Source organism: Rhinoraja longicauda, chromosome 16 (assembly GCF_053455715.1).
Source record: "Rhinoraja longicauda isolate Sanriku21f chromosome 16, sRhiLon1.1, whole genome shotgun sequence".
NCBI lineage: Eukaryota > Metazoa > Chordata > Chondrichthyes > Rajiformes > Arhynchobatidae > Rhinoraja > Rhinoraja longicauda.
The window spans coordinates 28105807-28126626 of record NC_135968.1 but is presented as its reverse complement, the minus strand read 5'-3'; the positions used below and the strand labels follow the sequence as shown (position 1 = coordinate 28126626).

The 20820-nt window shown below is 41.5% G+C and overlaps 1 protein-coding gene across 1 annotated transcript in view; it reads left to right on the top strand.

The window, feature by feature from the left end:
• Positions 1–889: 889 nt before the first annotated feature.
• The window catches only part of casp7 (caspase 7, apoptosis-related cysteine peptidase), a 49896-nt gene continuing 29965 nt past the window's right edge, over positions 890–20820 (top strand). Inside the window, exons 1-2 of the mRNA XM_078413471.1 lie at positions 890–1081; positions 9469–9612. Coding sequence (XP_078269597.1) covers positions 9512–9612 — 101 coding nt within the window. The 5' untranslated portion in view covers positions 890–1081; positions 9469–9511. The remainder of the gene's footprint in view (positions 1082–9468; positions 9613–20820) is intronic.

Here is a 20820-nt window from a genome sequence, read left to right as displayed (position 1 = left end):
GTTTGAATGCGGGCAGTAGAAGCAGTGAGAAGTGATCGGATTGTCCTAGAGGTGGGCTTGGGAGAGCTCTGTAGGCGTCCTTTACGTTGGTATACACTTTATCCAGCGTGTTTGAGCCCCTGGTAGGGCACTGCACATGCTGGTGGAATTTGTGGAGCGCAGCTCGTAGGTCGACCTGATTAAAGTCCCCGGCAACAATGAAGGCACCGTCGGGGTGGGCATCCTGCTGCTTGCTGATGGCCGAGTGCAGCTGTGCTAGCGCTAGGTTAGCATTAGCCTGTGGGGGAATGTATGCGGGCGGCCATGATGATGACACAGTGAACTCCTGAGGCAGATAGAACTGCCTGCATTTAAGCAGTAGGTACTCCAGATCTGGGGACCTTCCAGTTAATGATGTTGTGCCCTGCCTTCTCTCAATTAAATCTATTACTCATGTTATGGAATTCAAGTTGAACATTTCTGATCGGTATCTCCTGCAATTTAGCATTAAAAGCGCGAATAGCCAAAATTAAACGTGACCAGTCTTGACTTCCTCCCCTGTTCTCTGAGATTTTTTTAATTTTCTTGGCGATAAATTTAACAGATTCTTTTTCCCAAAGTCTAATGTCCCTTGATAATTTGAGATGTAATGATTTATTCCTGTTCGTGGTCCCCATTGGATACGATCGGAAAGATAGAAGACATGAGCGACAAATTAAAACGCAGGACAGATTTCCATTTGCCGCCGGCCATTCTTCATGGGGGAATGTCAAGAATGAAACTATCCTGCAAATCTGGTTCTGGTTGATCAAGTCCAAACTCGAGAGATTCTGGCACACAGTTTTGAATCTGGGGGGAGCACATTTTAATTTGTCGCTTAGGTTTTGTGAAATCCGACTTTGGCAGTCCGGTTGTGTGTGTTGTGTAGCTGTATGTAGGGGCGGAACTGCCGCCAGTCAGTTTCACTTCAGCCATTTCCTCATCCCACGACGTCCGATACAATTTGTGTCAGTTTCAGCGGCAACAACTTAACCGGGAACTAAGTCCTTGTGTCCGCTCTTGCTCTCCGCGCCGCTTCTGCCTCTAATCGGTTTAGACGAAGGTACTACGGAAACTTTTACTGTCTTTTTTTTTTTTACCGGTGCTTAGCCTGAATTTTAATTGCTCCACTTGAATTTCTCGGAAATTCCTAAAGACGCAAGTCTACGTCCTTTTGTTATTCCCCGACCTGTCTGAATAATGGGCAGCCGCTTCCTCATTGAGTTTTGTAGCCTGTTTCATAGCCGTGCATCGGGAAGTAAAAACATTGGATAACTTATTCAAACAAAACCTCGAAGTTTATTGGAACACAGGTTCCACTTCCTTTGTTTTTCTCTCTCTCTCTCTCTCATATATATATATATATATATATATATATATATATATATATATATATATATATATCCCCCCCTCTCTCCCCCCAAATAGTTTTAGGACAATACCCATAATGTAGATTTTGACCCCTTTCACATTCTATGCCCGGAATCGGAAATATGGCGAAATCCCTTCTCGGAGTTTATAACGCCCCGTTAAATGAATGAATATGGAACTTAAAAAAACATCTATCATGGTTTCAAATGTCACTGGAATGGACATTGCCTGTAATGGTATCCGTACCAATGAAAGCAACCATCCCAGTGGCCCGGGCGATGAAAATACATGCAGGCAAAACACACTACATTTGTTGAACGCAAGAGTGGAGATGTGTAAGAGTGGACATAACTGGCTCATATCCTTGCCAATCATGCATTGAGGCCCACATGACCGTGTACCATTGGAGGAATTGCAGTTTGAAAAAAAGACTCCTCTTTTAATTACGAATGACGCTAATAGCTGTAACATGCTCACAAATCAATACTTATGCAGAGTTCAACTTATTCTTATGTTATTTTTTTGCATTGTCGTGGTTAACTATTGAAACAGATATTTAAGAAGAGGACACTTCCACGTAAATATTAAGGAAACTTGTGCAAAAGAATTGGCCACGTGATTTCTGCATAGATTAAGATTTATGATTTTGTTTTAAGTTTCTGGCAAATATTAATTTTGATAGCTTTTTAAACAATTGTGAGGGGGGATGAAAATGTTGAGTTTGACAGAGGGCTGATATGCTAATATGTTCCATTGATTTTTCATTGGCTTGTAAATCTTTGGGATTCTCCAACAGCGTTTGGTAATGTATGAATTGAAATTAAATGAAAATACTTGCTGTTCGGGTTTCAAATGTGAAAGGTGTTATACCGCCTCTTAAACCCACAGATTTGCTAAATAATTTTATTTGGATACAACTTCTTAATTGTGGCATTTCGCTAAGTTAGTTAGTTTAATTTATTTTTTAGCCCTGTACCAAACTACAGGGAAAAACCTTTGGTCCACCAAATGTGGCACAGTGGCATAGTGGTAGCCCTGCTGCCTTACAACACCAGAGACCCGGGTTCGATCCTGACTACAGGTGCTGTCAGTATGGAGTTTGTACGCTCTCCCTGTGATCAGGTGCGTTTTCTCCAGGGGCTCTGGTTTCCTCCCACTTTCCAAAACAGTACAGGTTTGCAGGTTTATTGGCTTCGGTAAAATTGTAAATTGTCCCTAGCATGTAGGATAGTGCTAGTGTACAGAGTGATTGTTGGTTGGCATGGACCTGGTGACTCTGTATCCGTGCTATATCTTTAGAGTCTAAATAGAATATGAATTATGGTTGGGCACAGCAGAATATATTAGTCGTACAATTTAAACATGCAAGTAACTCCCTGACTTAAACAAGGGTTATGTTCCATCAGTCAGATTTTATGCAAGTTGGAATCATAGACTCTGTGTTTGTTCTCATCCCTGCCCAAAATAACTCGCTGAGAGTATTAATTGGAATCCAGCGGAAACCCCTCTTTTCATGCTAAACAAATCCTCGACTCTCCTCGTTCAAAACGCGTCAATACTGCTGGGCCAAAGCTTGCTGTCTCAGTGGCGTCCAGCTGCAACTCAGCAGCAGCTAATAACTCAAAACCTCCCCACAGCACCTGTGGAGGAAACGTACACCTATGTCCTCCAGATATGCTGCCTGACCTGCTGAGTTGATCCAGCACTTTATGTTTTGCTCAAGTTACTTGCAAAGTTGAGGTAAACTTGAGGTCCATCCCGTCATTAGGGCACTTTCTGCGGCGCGCGGCCTTCTGAGTAGGCACTGCCACCACTGCCGGCTTGTTTCAATGTAAACTTGAGTGATTGTACAGTGTTATGGAATTTACATACTGCCTTGATTGAACTAGGGACAGAGTATAAAATTGATTACATAAGTGCAAGTTTATATAAATCAAATCGGGAGTGTCTCTATTCGCAAAAGATTATGTTGTGAAGAATCTTCTGCAATAGTGGATATATTTTCGGCACAGTATCCATTTGCTGCGTAGATTATTTCATTGTTATAAACTGAACAATACTTTTAGGGCATATTTTAGATATTTAGAAAAATGTATATATAAATAGATATGAACAGGAAATGAATATCTACAGTGATATTAGAAATTAATATCTACAGTGTGCTGGCAGTGATACATGTGTAAAATGAAAATAATCATTTGGTGCACATATAATTTTCATTTTAACCAGCTGAGAGCTGGTGTTTATTCTGAAGATGACATGATTTCACAGAAGTAATTAAATTACCGAGAGGAAAATTGCTTCAAGCTGTCACAGATATAATTTTTTTGGTACAAATTCTATATATTGTGTATGACACATTTTAGAATGTGTTGGGTATTGCTCTCACACATACAAACGTTGCTAACATCCTGTGATTCTCGAACAGAAAAACTGCCTGTAAACCACACATATACATGTTGCATTTTAATAATTACTCGGAAAAGTCATGAAATTCAGGTTAATTCTGCACTTTATGAATTTGGCTTTATCAGATCTATCAAGATCCCCAAATGCAAATAGATATTATATTACTTTTCCATTCGAAAAGTGTACATTCTAACTGCAAAAGTTAAGTCTTGTATTGGATAGTGTCTAATAACATATTGCAGAGCATACTTTTTGTGAAAGTCCTTGTTTGTACACATTTATCCAGATATTTATGTCCTGTTGATATCCATATGTACATACATCAGCACGATTACAGTTACATCCATTGATGTATATGCAGGTATATTTGATATTTTGAGATCCATGTAAAAAAGAGATGAGATGTAATCCTTGTTCTAGAAATGGGCTCCAAACATCTGCCTTTTTCTCTGATGGCTCAGTGTGTTTATCTAATGAATTCCCAACCAAGGTAAATGGCACTGTAATTTTACACAAAATGCTGGAGTAACTCAGCAGGTTACTCAGGCAGCATCTCTGGAGAGAAGGATTGGGTGACATTTTGGGTCGACCCTTAGGTGCTGCTGAGTTACATTTTGTGTCTATCTTTGGTGTAAACCATCATCTGCAGTTCCTTCTTACACATTTTGTCTGGCACAGTAATATCCCAGGTTCATGAAATAAATGCAGATAAGTCTGGGGTTTTACACCACATTCAGTTAATTAATCCATTGGAAATATCGCCTGCGATTTTCTTGCTGGGACATCAGTTCTTCAATAGGTCTATTATTTTTGTCCCCAGCCTATCAGGAAATTCATTCCATTAATATGCAGAAACAGCTACTTTTCATTAATGCCTTTTCATGTGTTTGCTCTCTATCATTGTAATCTGTCATTGCAGTCGTGTTTGCAAGATTTTCTCAAATAATTATTTTCATGCTGTTTACCTTCATATATTGGAGCACAGGAGGATGAGGGATGATCTTATTGAGGTATAGATAGGGGAATAAGGTGAGAGGGGAAAGTTTAATAGGAACCTGAGGGGCAGCTTTTTCACATAGAGGGTGGTGAGTACAGGGATTGAGCTGCCACAGAAGGTAGTTGACGTAGGTACTATAATAACATTTGGACAGGAACATGGATAGGAAAGGTTTAGAGGGATATGGGCCAAACATCTGCAGATGCATTCTATAAGATCACCTAATGTTTCCTCCAATTTTTCAAATATGTCAATATCTTCCTCCTGCAACCTCTTTAAATATTCCTAACACTTGGACCTGGTCTCGCTGTTCCTTTATTAATTGTCTCCAATATTAGAATACATCAGCAAGTAATGGACAGGCAGCGCAGAGGTACAGCTGGTAGACCAGCTGCTTCACAGCACCAGAGACCCGGGTTTGATCCTGATCTCGCATGCTGTCTGTGTGGAGTTCTCCCTGTGATCACGTGAGTTTCCTCTGGGTGCCTCCGGTTTTCTCACACATCCCCAAAAATAGGTTCATTGGCCTCTGCAAATTGTCCCTAGTGGGTAGGGAGTGGATGCGGAAGTGATATAACATAGAACTAGTATGAAGGCATGATCAATGGTCGGCGTGGACTCGGTGGGCGGAAGCATCTGTTTCTGTGCTAAAGTAAATGAACACTGCATGTGGTGTAGACCACAAATGTGCAAATGTCTTGTTTTATGCAGTCTTTCTTTTCACGGTCTTGTGGAATTTCTGTGTAAATTATCTTTTCATGTGTTGTCTGAGTCTGTGCTGCTGCAAGTAACATTTTCATTGTATCTGCACCAAGTCAAATCAAGTGTATCAACTTAGGTGAAGGTAGACGCAAAATGCTGGAGTAACTCAGCGGGTCAGGCAGCATCTCAGGAGAGAAGGAATGGGTGACATTTCAGGTCGAGACCCTTCTTCAGACTGATCATCTTAAGTGAAGTATGGTGGATCTGTGGAATTCTTTGCCACAGAAAGCTGTGGAGGCCGTCAATGGATATATTTAAGGCAGAGAGATAGATTTGTGATTAGTACGGGTATCAGAGGGTATGGGGAGGCATGAGTATGGGGTTTGGAGGGAGTGATCGATCAGGCAGGATTGAATGGCGGTGTGGACTTGATGGGTCGAATGGCCTAATTCTGCTATCATTTATGCTTACATGGTACTTAAGACAATAAACTTGATTTGACTCGAGTGCAAGCAAAATACAACATAGTCTAAATGAGTAGTGAATGCAGCGTGGATTTAAGAAGAGTGACATCACTTTTCACATTTAAAAACAGAGAAACCTTTATTTTTTCCAGTTTCAATCTATGCAGTTTAATACAATGTTGGAGAATATCCAATGGCAGACAGACAGAAGTGCAGATTTGATCCTGACCTTGGGTACTGTCTGTGCGCAGTTTGCACGTTCTCCCAGTCACCGCATGGGTTTTCTCATGATGCCCCGGTTTCCTCCCGCAACCCAAAGACATGCGGGTTTGTAGGTTAATTGGCCTCTGTAAATTGCTCTTCAGGTGTAGGGAGTAGGAAAATGGGATTACATTGAACTAGTGTGAACGGGTGATTGATGGACTGGGAGGGGGGGGGGGGGAGGGGGGGTTTGAGGGGCCTACTTCCACATCTCTAAAACAAAAGTAAATCTGTTGGGACTCTATTCATAATATTTTCTCCAAAAGCCGTAGTTTATGAATGTCCATCACAAAATTCACTTTCTATCAACACAGAGTATGATGGCATGTTGGCCTTCAAAGAAAGGTAATGGCATGTTGGCCTTCATAACGAGAGGATTTCAGTATAGGAGTAAAGAGGTTCTTCTGCAGTTGTATAGGGCCCTGGTAAGACCACATCTGGAGTATTGTGTACAGTTTTGGTCTCCTAATTTGAGTAAGGACATCCTTGTAATTGAGGCAGTGCAGCGTAGGTTCACAAGATTGATCCCTGGGATGGCGGGACTGTCGTATGAGGAAAGATTGAAAAGACTAGGCTTGTATTCACTGGAGTTTAGAAGGATGAGAGGGGATCTTACAAAGACATATAAGATTATTAAAGGACTGGACAAGCTAGATGCAGGAAAAATTATTCCCAATGTTGGGGGAGTCCAAAACCAGGGGCCACACTTTTAGAATAAAGGGGAGGCCATTTAAAACTGAGGTGAGAAGGAACTTTTTCATCCAGAGAGTTGTAAATTCTCTGCCACAGAGGGCAGTGGAGGCCAAATCACTGGATGAATTTAAGAGAGAGTTAGATAGAGCTCTGGGGTCCAGTGGAATCAAGGGATATGGGGAGAAGTTGGGCACAGGTTACTGATTGTGGATGATCAGCCTTGATCACAATGAATGGCGGTGCTGGCTCGAAGGGCCGAATGGCCTCCTCCTGCACCTATTTTCTATGTTTCTAAGTATGGAATAGCTCAGCATGGAAGGAGCCATTTGTCCAGTATGCCTTTGTTGCCTCTTTGAATTAACTTTTCCAGTTTTCCTGTTCATTTTTCTTTAGTCCAAAATTTCTTCTTCATTATCGATTTCCTATTGAAAGTTACAATTGAATCTTTCCATTACCTTCTTAACCCTATCTTTCTATCTAGATCATGACACTTTGTTGTGCTATTTAAAAAGAAATAAAAGCTTTCCTTACGTTACCCGTTACAGAGGAGAAATACTCATTGAGGACTTTGCCCTTTTCCTGTGGCTCCATACAGAGGAGACCACTTTAAATCCTGAGAGGTCCCACTCTTTCTCTAGTTACCCTTTTCCCCTTATGTATTTATAAAATCTTTTGGGATTGTCCTTAATACTACCTGCCAGAGCTATCTCCGGGCCCCTTTTTGCCCTTCTGGTTTCCTTTTTCAGTTTACTCCTCAGTTCCCAAAACCCCAAATTCTTTTGTGAATTATCATAAAATTTGAGTTCTTAGATTACCAAGTCTCCTCCTACAGTTTTAAATGTTGTCTTGGTCTCTCTCATTGAATTCTTTCAAATCTCCCACTACCTGAAATATTCTGGGCCTGGTAGCTTTCTAGTAAATCCGTATATATTCTGCAATTAGGTATTTGGGGACACTAATTAAAAGTAAAGGTATAATTTTTCTAATGATATTGGTGGCCGATGGTTTTAAAAACATAAGTTGATAGCTGTGCATTGCTTTCCAAACGGTGTCAAAAAATGGTGAAAACCCTGTGAACATTAATATATTTCTCTTTTTTTTTAAAATACATCAGGGTGTTTGGGCTGTCTGATAGTGTCAATGATTGCTTTAAATTTGTCTTTGTACTGGGCTAAATCCGAGTTTGGTTCAGATTATCAACTGAATCAACAGATTATCAACTGAAGGCGCCAGTCTGGCTGCATTTGGAATACCGTGAGCAAATTTGGGCCCCATATCTGAGGAAGCATGTTCTGGCTCTAGTGAGAGTCCAGTGGAGGTTTACAAGAATGATTCCAGGAATGAGTGGGTTAGCACATGATGAGTGCTTGACAGCACTGGGCGTCCACTCACTGGAGCTCGGAAGATTGAGGGGGGACCTCATTGAAATTTACAGGCATAGATAGAGTGGATTGGAATGGATGCTTCCACTGGCGGGAGAGTCTAGGACCAGAGGTCATAGCCTCAGAATTAAAAGGTGCTCTTTTAGAAAGGAGATGAGGAGGAACTTCTTTAATCAGAGGGTAGTTATTCTGTGGAACTCATTGCCAGAGAAGGCTGTGGAGGCCAAGTCAGTGGATATTTTTAAGGCATAGATAGACAAATTCTTGATTAGAACGGGTGTCAAACGTTATGAGGTGAAGGCAAGAAAATGGGATTAGGAGGCAGAGATCAGCCATGATTGAATGGCACACTCGATTGGCCGAATGGCCTAATTCTACTCCTGTAACTTGTGAACTTGTGAATATGTTCATTATTTAAATGAAACACAACAAAGCCCTTATAACTGGTGCATTTAGCTATAACTATCACTTAATTGTGACGTTCTTATGAAAGATCTCAATTTCTCCATTACTTGAAAAGCATTCTGTTTTAAACAGAAATTGCAAGTGTCGGAAATAGCTGGCAATGCTCAATAAGCCATGCAGCCTCTGTGAAGAATTAACGTTGTTGATTACGAGAGGGAGACCTGGCATGCCTTTCTTTTCATTGCTTGCATTGTGCGTATAATATTTGAGTACATTGCAACATTGCCTTGGCACTGCACTGCAATATCAGTCTGGATTACATGATATGGTGTTCCTGCCTAGATCAATCAATGCTATTGAAATACTATACTGTACAGATAAAAGAGAGGGAGAAATTATCTCAGCAGTTTGCCATGCACTGACGCTTCCTGTAAACATGCCAGTGTATGTTTGTTTATAATAAATCAGAGTGGAACCAGAGGAGGGTAAGTGTTAGCTGTGTATAGAGGATTAAGCCATTGCGGGAGGGGGAAATCAAGTCCCTTCACTGTATCTAGTTCCTTCGCTGTAGCTAGGTTAGCATTGCAGATGTAAGTCAGTATTATACATTCAGATGATAATTAATATAACTGATATAGTTTGCTGTTGGAATGTACTTTTAAATCATTTGAATTATTTAGAAGTTTAATTACATTTATTCTTAATTATCCGACTTCACAGAAAATGAATATTGTCAGTTTCAATTAATTTTTCTTTAAATCTTCAGATAAGTGTTCAGATATACTTAACAAACTGTTATAAAACCAGATATGGAGGAAAAGGAAGAGGACTCACATTCTGTAGAAGCCGCAGGGGAGCAGGATGATGTTGATGCAAAGCCAGATAGAGCATTGAGATTTCTATCTTTCGGGTAAGTTTTAACCTTTCTTCATCTCTGGCGACAATCATATAATCTTGTAAAAAGCAGGCAAAAATGGAAATAAAAGCTGAAACTGCCGGAGCCAATCAGAATATGAGGCAGCATGTGTACTGAGGGAAAATGGCGTTAATGTTATCAGCTCTCTGAGCTTTTATCAGACATGAAGCATTAACTCTGTTTCTCTCACCACAAATGGTGACTGCCCTGCTGAATATTTTCAGCATTTGCTTTTATTTTAGTATTTAGAATTTATTTCAGGATTGCTGCATCTGCAGTTTTTTTGCTTTCTCATTTCAGTCAAAAATGGTCATCAGAATTACTGCCTTCTGAGACAAATTGATTTATTCCATAGCTTTTGAATGTATGGTTGCCAATTCTCATTAAGTATCAAAATATGATTTTTTTGGCTGAATTATTCGCGAGTCAAGATGAAGAAACACGATGGAATGCAAAAGGGACAGAGTACAGGGAAATTGAAATTAGTGATATGAAAAGAAAATGAGTTGGATAAAAAGGGAACTGTGGCATAACTTGTACTCTGCTTTTAACACAGTAAAACAGTCCTACTTGGTTCGAAGATAGACACAAAAAGTTGGGGTAACTCAGCTTTTGTCAGTGGGACAGGCAGTATCTCTGGAGAGAAGGAATGGGTGACGTTTCGGGTCGAGACCCTTCAGACTTGATTCAGCAGACTGAGGGCTTGTGTTAATTAATTTGTAGAGCATTATCAATAAAGTTGGGTGTGTCAATAATAAAATGATGGTATTAACATTCATTTTGAACAAGGCGGTAGAGGCATCCAATCAACCAACTTGATGATAATCTCAGAGCATTTAGAGCAGAAGGCCATGAAATGGCAAAAAGGATCCTGCCACCCACATCACTCAATAATGTTAAGTAAAATAGGAAGGAAGAAGGGCTGCATGGTGGCACAGTGGTAGAGTTGCTGCCTTGCAGCGCCAGAGATCCGGGTTCAATCCTGACTATGGGTGCTTGGCTGTACAGAATTGGTACATTCTCCCCATGACTTGCGTGGGTTTTCTTCGGAAGCTCCGGTTTCCTTCCACACTCCAAAGACGTACAGGTTTGTAGGCTAATTGGCTTGGTATAATTGTAAATTGTCCCGAGTGTGTGTAGGTTAGTGTTAGTGTGCAGGGTCGTTGGTCGGCGCGGACTCGGTGGGCCGAAGGGTCTGTTTCCATGCTCTATCTTTAAACTAAACTAAGAAACATCTGTATGATTGTTGAACTGATGTCAAAGCAGTTTACAGGCTTACAGCAACCCTCCTTTTTCTTAGCAATTTGCCCAGCTGATTCACCATGGGTTGATTCAGAAAGCATCTTGGAATTGTACTTGAGGATAAACAACCAATTTGGTTTCTCCGCATCTTTATTACTTGCACCTTTAGAGTGGTTAAGGTCCCACCTGTTTATAGACTCTGGGACAAGGCATTCAGGGATGGCTTGGTCATACTCATATATCTCCAATGTTGAGCAGACTAATTGGGTTCTGAAATGCAAATATGTTGCCAACTTGTGAATTGATTTGCTGTTTAAAAATTCAAAACAAGAATTAAGCAGCAATATCGATGGTACTTAATGGTCACATGTACCTCGGTACAGTGAAATTCTTTATTTTTGCATACAGTTCAGTAAAAATCTTATTTTACAGAAATCAGACTTCCTACCATTGACTCCATCTCCATTTCACGCTGCCTCTAAAAAGCCGTGAATAATCATAATCTTGTTCCACCTCAGTCATTCCTCCTTCTTCCTGCCTCCATCCACAGAAGGTATAGAAGCTAAAACCAGACTCAGGACCAGCTTATTCCCCTCTGTTATCGGGGTTCAGAACGGTCCTTCCATAAGCTAGGATACTGTTCAATTCACCTCCGCCCCATTGTTGACATTGGACTTGGTCTATGAAACTGACGTGCTACAGGGCTGAGAACTACATTCTGCACTCTGTATCTTCCCCTGTGCTCTATCCATTGTGATTGAGTGTGACTTGATTGAGTTTGAGCTGTTTGAGTAGCAGGCAAAACAAAGCTTTTCACTGTACCTCGGTACAAGTGACAATAATAAATGTAATCTAAACACGGGCACAATCACACTTAAGTACTAGAGTGTCAGAATAGTAGAATGAGGTAGTTCAATGGTTCAATCGTGCTTTATTTGTCACATAATGACATTTCTGCATATGTAACACATGCTGGCACCACTATTTTTGGCACCATTATTCAAAGTCCAATGTCAAGTCAGCCTGTGCACTCGTTGTACTGGAGCAGGACCCGCGAACCGACGTTCCTCTCCTCTCCTCGCCCGACCATCCTTGTATCCCGGGGGCGCCTCCTGCAGCCGACATTGAAGGCGCTGGACGCATTGCACAGGTAGTACACGAGAGATGCCAAGTTTCCAGCGCCACTTATACACCTCAAGATCAGAGTTGTTAACAACATTAGTCTTAACTTAGCCATAAAGGCCCATTGTCCTGGTGGCGGCAGTGCTGGGTTGGAGCTGCAGGGGTCGGCCTGGCCAGACGATGTTTTTGACGTTCTCCACTGCTGCTCCACTGCTCTGTGCCGCTGCAGGCTGCATCCGATCCACGCGCCCGACACATGGAGCCGCGTCCGATCCAGTCGACCTCTGTGATCAGTTTTCATTGTCTGTGTCAGGGATCGTTTTATGGTACAGAGATTCTACGTGGTTGCTGATCCCGATTGCCAGTGTATTGATAGATAGATTCGTATTGTTCCCTTGCTTTTTGAAATGCTTAATTTATCGGTAAATATAAATTATGAATATTGCTTTTTGATGTAAATACAGCAAGATCCATTTGTAAACTCAATAATGACAGATAATGTTTAGCCTCCCGATCGGATAAATCCATATGATTTCACATTTAAGGCTTTCTTCACCCAGTTTACTATTGAGAAAATATTCTCAATCAGCATTGTGATTGTCAGCAAAGGTGTAAGAAGCCTGGATGACCTCAGCAGGTTGTTAAGTCACAGAGAGGCCTCTGAATAGTCCTATAGAAAAGTCCAGCGTGACCTGCTGCTGACTCGGGTGATTTGTACATGTTGAGTGGCCTCACTTGCACCACTATTCAGTGTCACACAGTGCAATGGTGGAGCATGACAGCTTTCTGGTCTATTGTCGTTTCAAATAGCTGGAAAAAGATTTGCAGATGCAGAGTGGAGTACCAATTAATGTGGAATCCAGGTACGTGATCATGGGCTTTTCATGTGATCCGATTGATGTTACTGCGATCCTGAAATGTTACGGTGCAGTTAAATTTACAATGTTCGAAGCCACAGCGCACATCACTTCCTCTGAACAAAAGGGAATTGGACCGATGCCAGGCCATGGTGCGGCCCATCTCGGAAGGCTCCCCTCTCCATCCACCTTCCTCGATTTCTCCATATGACGAGAACCTGATCAGATGCTTTGCGTTCATGTGTTGCCACGATTTTGCAAAATTGCAGGATTAAAATGACTATTGATCTACAACGTCAGAAAACTGTCTCCGAGTTGCACTTCTAAATAACTGCAGATCTTTCTGCTCAAACTGGCATCGTGTTTTGTCATTAAAGGGTTCTTGTTGTTGTCAAATATCGAGGGAGCTGAATAGCTTATTTCAATCATCATTAATAACGGTGATTCTCGTTAATGGGGAATTGTTCCCATTCTAGGGATAGGCTGTTTATTCAAACATGTTGCTACTAGGTGTCATTAAGCTAACTTGAATTTCTGTGCTTTCATTAAGTTTTAGATACGACTGCACCCGTAATGTTCAGAACTTTTTTAGTGTGACTTAGGTTTATGATTGTTCTAGATTTTTAAAAATTGCACATCACAGGTCATCCCCAGGGCAGGGTTCCGTTCCTGTGAATTGTTTATATAACACGAACAGTTTGCAAGTGGGAAATGCGGCCATGCACACAGTTTTCACCCGGTGGAATATCCCTGTGACCCCTCAATGTCTGGCAAATCCATACTGCCGGGATCCCAAACACTCGTACGCATGTACGGAATGTACATAAGTCGAGCGACCGTAAACTGGGGAGTTCCTTTATTCATAGACGGGAAACCAGTTACAGAAACCTGTTATAATCTCAACTTTAAAAGATGTGTTACATCTTTCACCATTTAAGCTCGTCTACCTAGATCTAGGAACCTTTGGCGGATGAAGTACCGTTTCCCTCCAGTTGTGGGCAGTGCTGTACAGTATTAACCTTTTGAAGGAAAATACCTTAAATCTGTGAAAGGCTGAGCCTTTAGAGTGCCACGGGTCAAGAGTGTTTTATAACAATGAAATTCTTACTTACAATAGCACAACAGGTTTTTAAACACAGTACTCAATAGATAATATTATAAACTGTCAAAACAAGTTCAATAAATATAAAAAACGATATATAGTGCAACAACAAAATAAAACTTTCTTGATATTCTTGCTATTGAGGGCGTGCAGCTTAGGTTTACTAGGTTAATTCCTGGAATGGCGGGACTGTCGTATGTTGAAAGACTGGAGCGGCTAGGCTTCTATACACTGGAATTTGGAAGGATGAGAGGGGATCTTATCGAAACATATAAGATTATTAAGGGGTTGGACACGTTAGAGGCAGGAAACATGTTCCCAATGTTGGGGGAGTCCAGAACCAGGGGCCGCATTTTAAGAATAAAGGGTAGGCCATTTAGAACGGAGATGAGGAAAAACTTTTTCAATCAGAGAGTTGTAAATCTGTGGACAATAGACAATAGGTGCAGGAGTAGGCCATTCAGCCCTTCGAGCCAGCACCGCCATTCAATGCGATCATGGCTGATCACTCTCAATCAGTACCCCGTTCCTGCCTTTTCCCCATACCCCCTCACTCCGCTATCCTTAAGAGCTCTATCCAGCTCTCTCTTGAAAGCATACAACGAACTGGCCTCCACTGCCTTCTGAGGCAGAGAATTCCACACCTTCACCACTCTCTGACTGAAAAAGTTCTTCCTCATCTCCGTTCTAAATGGCCTACCCCTTATTCTTAAACTGTGGCCCCTTGTTCTGGACTGCCCCAACATTGGGAACATGTTTCCTGCCTCTAATGTGTCCAATCCCCTAATTATCTTATATGTTTCAATAAGATCCCCCCTCACCCTTCTAAATTCCAGTGTATACAAGCCTAATTGCTCCAGCCTTTCAACATACGACAGTCCCGCCATTCCGGGAATTAACCTAGTGAACCTACGCTGCACACAGAAGGCAGTGGAGGCCAAGTCTCTGAATGCATTAAAGAGAGAGCTAGATAGAGCTCTTAAAGATAGAGGAGTCAGGGGGTATGGGGAGAAGGCAGGAATGGGGTACTGATTGAGAATGATCAGCCATGATCACATTGAATGGTGGTGCTGGCTCAAAGGGCCGAATGGCCTCCTCCTGCACCTATTGTCTATTGTCTAAAACCTGGTTCCTAGTGTAGCCCAGGTAGTTCGGAGTTTAGTTGTTGTTCGTAGTGATCAATAGCCTGATGCTTGTTGGGAAGAAGCTGTTCCTGAACTTGGGAATTGCAGTTTTCAGGCTCCTACACCTTCTTCCCGATGGCAGGAGTACAATGGGAGCGTAGCCATGGTGGTGTGGGTCTTTGATGATGCTGGCTGTCTTTTTGAAACATTGCCTGTTCTAGATGCCTTCGGTGGTGAATAGATCAGTACCGGTTTACCACCTTTTGTAATCTCCTTCATTCCTGGCCATTCGAGTTGCTGAATCAGGTCATGATACAACCAGTTAATATGCTCTCTACCATACACCTGTAGACGTTCAAGAAGGTATTCATCAAAACACCAAATCTCCTCATCTTCTAAGGAACGACAGGCATTGACAGGCTTTCTTTATGATTGTATCAATGTTCTGGGTCCATACCAGATCTTCAGAGACACATGCAAGTCCAGGAACTTGATGTTGTTGACGCAATGTTGATAGCATATGCAATAAATATGGAGAAGCTGCAGGGTTTATACTTTGTGGGCAAAGTCCAAAAGCAGGTGTACTGAGCACCAGGTAGGAGAAGATATCAACCCCCACACACTTTGTGAAGAAACTAACTTCACAAGCTGCCAAGTCACTTGGCAGAGACATCCAGCTGAATGGCCAAGCATAAGTAAAGGCGCCCTTAGTTACAAACTTCATGTCACATTTTTGTGAAGGGTACCAAATAGCTGGCAGAATGCAAACACCTCTACTCAGTTAAATTCATATCCTCGAAATCAATGTATTTTAGAAACATAGAAAATAAATGCAGGAAAAATGTTCCCGATGTTGAACCAGGGGGTTGCAGTTTAAGAATAAGGGCTAGGCCATTTAGGGCTGAGATGAGGAAAAATCTTTTCAGCCAGAGAGTTGTGAATCTGTGGAATTCTCTGCCACAGACGCCAATGGAGGCTAATTCACTGGATGTTTTCAAGAGAGTTAGATTTAACTCTTAGGGCTAACGGAATCAAGGGATATGGGGAAAAAGCAGGAACAGGGTATTGATTTTGGATAATCAGCCATGATCATATTGATTGGCGGTGCTGGCTTGAAGGGCTGAATGGCCTACTCCAACAACTATTTTTTTATGTTTCGAATGTGCTTTATTTCTGAACAAACTGTAGCAGTGAAATTTGAAACGTCTATCAGGGGCCTAACGAGGAATATCATTAGACTGAATTACATAAGCTGGGGCCTGAGGTTCAGCATTCAGGCACTCCCTTACGCACTGAGTGAAAGGTACTGATATGTCTGTGTATGTGTCTTGCCAGTGAACTCTGGTAGTGAAGCCCCAACCATTAGACTTTAGACATTCAGCACAGAACAGACCCTTTGGCACTAAGCTGTTGACCTCCTCCTACCATCTACAAATGTTCTTTGTGTCAGATTTTGGTTGACAGTGTTTCTGTGAGACAACTTTTTGTCAAGGGATGATGCAAGTTGTTGAAACACTTTAAAGCTGTTTTATAAAATTGGCTTCTCATTTCTGGATTGAAGGGTGACCTGCCTATTTTACCAACAGCATTCCATTTAGTACAATATAGAGAAATTACCATCAATATCCTGGACTCATTGACCTTGTGTAGGCTGCAAATTAGAAGCTTCTTAGAGATGTAGAAACAAGGAACTACAGATACTGGTCTATACCAAAGATAGACACAAAGTGCTGGAGTAACTCAGAGCATCAGGCAGTATCTCTGGAGAATGTCATCCATCCTTTTCTCCAGAGATGCTGAGTTACTCCAGCACTTTGTGTCTAGCTTCTTAGTGATGCCTGGCTGAGGAATCAGTTACAAGACCTCAATGAAAGTGAATCGGTTGCTAGTCTGAAGAGGACTTGTGAATGCTCCATTTAACGTTTATACACATTAATGATAAATTGCTTGTTTTACCCTGCTGAACTGAATTACCTGTAATGTTTGATGCTGCCTGACCTGCTGAGTTACTCCAGCATTTTGTGAAATTTTGTCGTGTTCAAAATGAAGCAGATGACACGGAGAATTCTTCAAGAAGTTAAAAGCCTTTATTTGCAAACAACGGCTGGAACAATCAGGATGTCAACCCTCTGACTGCCCACTTAGTACACCGGGCAGCCTATTTTTATAGGATTCTTCCAGCCTTATCTTCTTTTCCTTATCTCGCCCTCATACTCCTCTTTACAGTTATTCATCTCTTTGCAGTCACCCTGTTTACCCTGCCACCATTAAACCCCACTCATTGATAAATGTCTGTTTTTCTTCACATGTTGCCTTCCACTCTGCCACCATTAAACTTTCAAGTAATCACCCCACTCATTGATGAATGTCTGTATTTCTTCACATGTCACCTTTCACCCTGCCACCATTAAACTTTCAAGTAATCACCCCACCACTCATTGATGAATGTCTGTATCTCTTCATCAATGTTTCTCCTCCTCCTGAGCAGCAGTTACAGACACGTGTCAAGGGTAAGGAATGTCTAGAGCGCCTTAATTAGTTACAGAGAGGCGCCTAATGCCTAAGTAGTTACAAACCTTAAACAACAATGTCTAATGTATAAAATAATATCGTATTATCTCCCATAATAAATACCTGTATTGCATAGTTTTATTCAAAAGGCAGAGCAGTGTACAAACAATGTGGTCACGCAGGTACATGAATCAGTGCTTGCTGTCATACTGTCGGTACTGTTCTTGCATCAGCAGATTTTACTTGTTTAGTTTATTGTCACGTGTACAGAGGTACAGTGAAAAGGTTTTTTGTTGTGCGCTATCCAGTCAGCGGAAAGACTATACATGATTACAATCTGCAGTGTACAGATACAGGATAAAGGAAATAACATTTAGCACAAGATAAAATCCAGTGAAGTCTGATTAAAGATAGTCCAAGGGTCGGTAAAGTCTGAGTAAAGGTAGTCTGAGGGTCATCCCAATGCAGCCATTTCCCTCTTCCGAGTTCAGCTATACGCTACAATGCTGGCCATATTTTTGCAACTTATTTGCAGGTGGATTTACCTGTAGCTGGAATTCTGTAGTTGTTCAAGGGCAGACAGCACAGGAGGTGCTGCCAGGGATGAAGAGGACTCGGGTGTATTTTCGGCTAACCCCTCCGGCTAATGCTCTCCTGCTTGTAAATTAGAATGGACAATGAATTTTATTGGTTGCAAACTCCTCCTCCTGCTACCGCAGATGGTCCTGCCCTACCTACCCAACATTCTATGACTATGACTTCTCTCGACCCACTGACTGCAAGGGGAGCTGAATATTTTTGTTGGTGCTGCCCCTCTTTCCTTGTGCTTAAGAAAAGGAAGATACCATCCTTGCCCTCCGACGGCATCTTCTGTCAGGGTTGCAAATGGGACTGGTAAATTAAACAGCTTTCCTAACGAAACCATCCTCCCTGTTGCTGTTGTGGAAAACTCACTGTATCATCCGAAATGTGCAGACAGCAACTAAAGGTCAAAAGCTACAAACAGAATAAGTTTTGTATAGATTGATGCACTTAGAGAAAGAGAGAAAAAGAATACATTTAACGATGATCGGTTTTAAAACTTATCTCCTCAATAAATACTCTATTTAATTTCAAATTTCTATTCTATTTCAAATATTTTAGTTTATTACTAAATGATCCATTGATGTATGGAATGGGAATGGAGGAAATGCTTCATATTCTAGAAGACCGTACTTTTTGCTATTGTTATTATTGATGTTAAAAAGATATTGAGCTTTTCTCTTATTTCAATGATAGTTTCAGACTTTTAACTATGATTTATCTCCTAAATCTGGAGCAAGGGCCCTAAAGCAATTACCAGTGGTAGAGGACTGGATGTGCCAATGGCCAGAAATGAAGTATCATGGATATATCTCAGAAGGTAATATCTTCTGAGATATATCACAAGATATTAGATGATAAGTGGTGGGGACCCAAGAGATTGTAGATATAGAGCCGAAAAAGGGATAAAGACAGATTTTTAAAATTTTATAAAAGAAAATAAGACAAATCCTTACTAGAGGCTAAGGCACAGTGCTGGATGCAACCATTTACACTAATCTTCTGTGTAGGAAGGAACTGCAGATGCTGGTTTAAATCGATGACTACTTGAAGTACTGGGAGGTGGGGTGAGGTGGGGGGGGGATAAATAGCTCTTGCTTTCCCTCGCTCTCCATCCACTCCCCCTTCCCAGTTCTCCGACCAGACTTACTGTCTCCAACTACATTTTATCTCTGTACTGCCCACTCCCCTGACATCAGTCTGAAGAAGGGTCATGACCCGAAATGCCACCCATTCCTTCTCTCCAGAGATGCTGCCTGTCCCGCTGAGTTACTCCAGTATTTTGTGCCTATCTACCCTAATCTTCCAATAATATTCTAATAATTTTTCATTCCACACACATTTCCATCTTACTCTCCCCAGATTCTACCAATCACTTATGCGCTAGATAGACATAAAATGCTGGAGTAACTCCTCCATTCCTTCCCTCCAGAGATACTGCCTGTCCTGCTGAGTTACTCCAGCATTTTGTGTCCACCTTCGATTTAAACCAGCATCTACAGTTCTTTCGTACACACATGCGCTAGAGTCAGTTTATAGTGGCTAATTTAGTAACCAGCCCCTTACTAATTTATTCCTTCCCCCAACTGCTTGTCCAATGCAATTGCATTTTCCTTAATTCAATATGCCATTACTTTGTCTCAGGTTCCTAATGCAGTACATCAGTGGAAAATATACTCTGCTGCTTTATTCTTAAACTACCTTTATACACTAAACTACCTATCCGAGATGATATAGACATTGCAGACAGTCGGTACACTGAATACCCTTGTTTCTGGGTGTTTTATGTATTTCCTGCCATGTTAAATATTTACTGGGTGGTGCTGGAAATGGAGAACGACATGGAATTGCTTTAAACAATCTTAATCCAGGTGTGGAATTATTCCATCCTGCTGACTCATTTCAGTCATACATAGCTACAGCTTCCAACTCTTGTTCAATGGCTTTCACTCCGCAACCAATAAGGCAGCATGGTGGTCTAGCAGTAAAGTTGCTGCGTTACGGTGCTTACAGCACCAGAGACCCTGGTTCGATCCCAACTACGGCTGCTTGTCTGTACGGAGTTTGTATGTTCTCTCCATGACCTACGTGGGTTTTCTCCGAGATCTTTGGTTTCCTCCCACACTCCAAAGACGTACAAGTTTGTAGGTGAATTGGCTTCGGTAAAATTACAAATTGCTAGTGTGAGTAGGATAGTGTAAGTGTGCAGGGATCGCTGGTCGGTGCAGACTCTGTGAGCCCAAGGGCCAATTTTCCTGCTGTCTCTCTAAACTAAACTAATAACTAAACAGCAAAATGGATAATCAAAAGAACTAAAGAACCTTGCAGGACAGGGTGTATGGAGCAAAATTGGAAATTTCCTGGGAAAACATAATGAGCAATTAAATTCTTTAGGAAACAGGGGTTCTGAGATTGTGAAAAGCAATTGATCGATGTTTGGTGGGGTTCTGGCAAGCCTGCCTATCAGGGGTTCAGCCTACGTACATGAAAAGATGGGAGAATTATGATTACTTTAGAGACACAGCATGGAAACAGGCCTTTCGATCCACCGAGTCTGCACCGACCAATGATCACCTCGTGCACTAGCACTATCCTACACACTAGGAACAATTTACAATTTTACAGAAGCCAATTAACCTACAAATAAGCTCCAAATAACCAA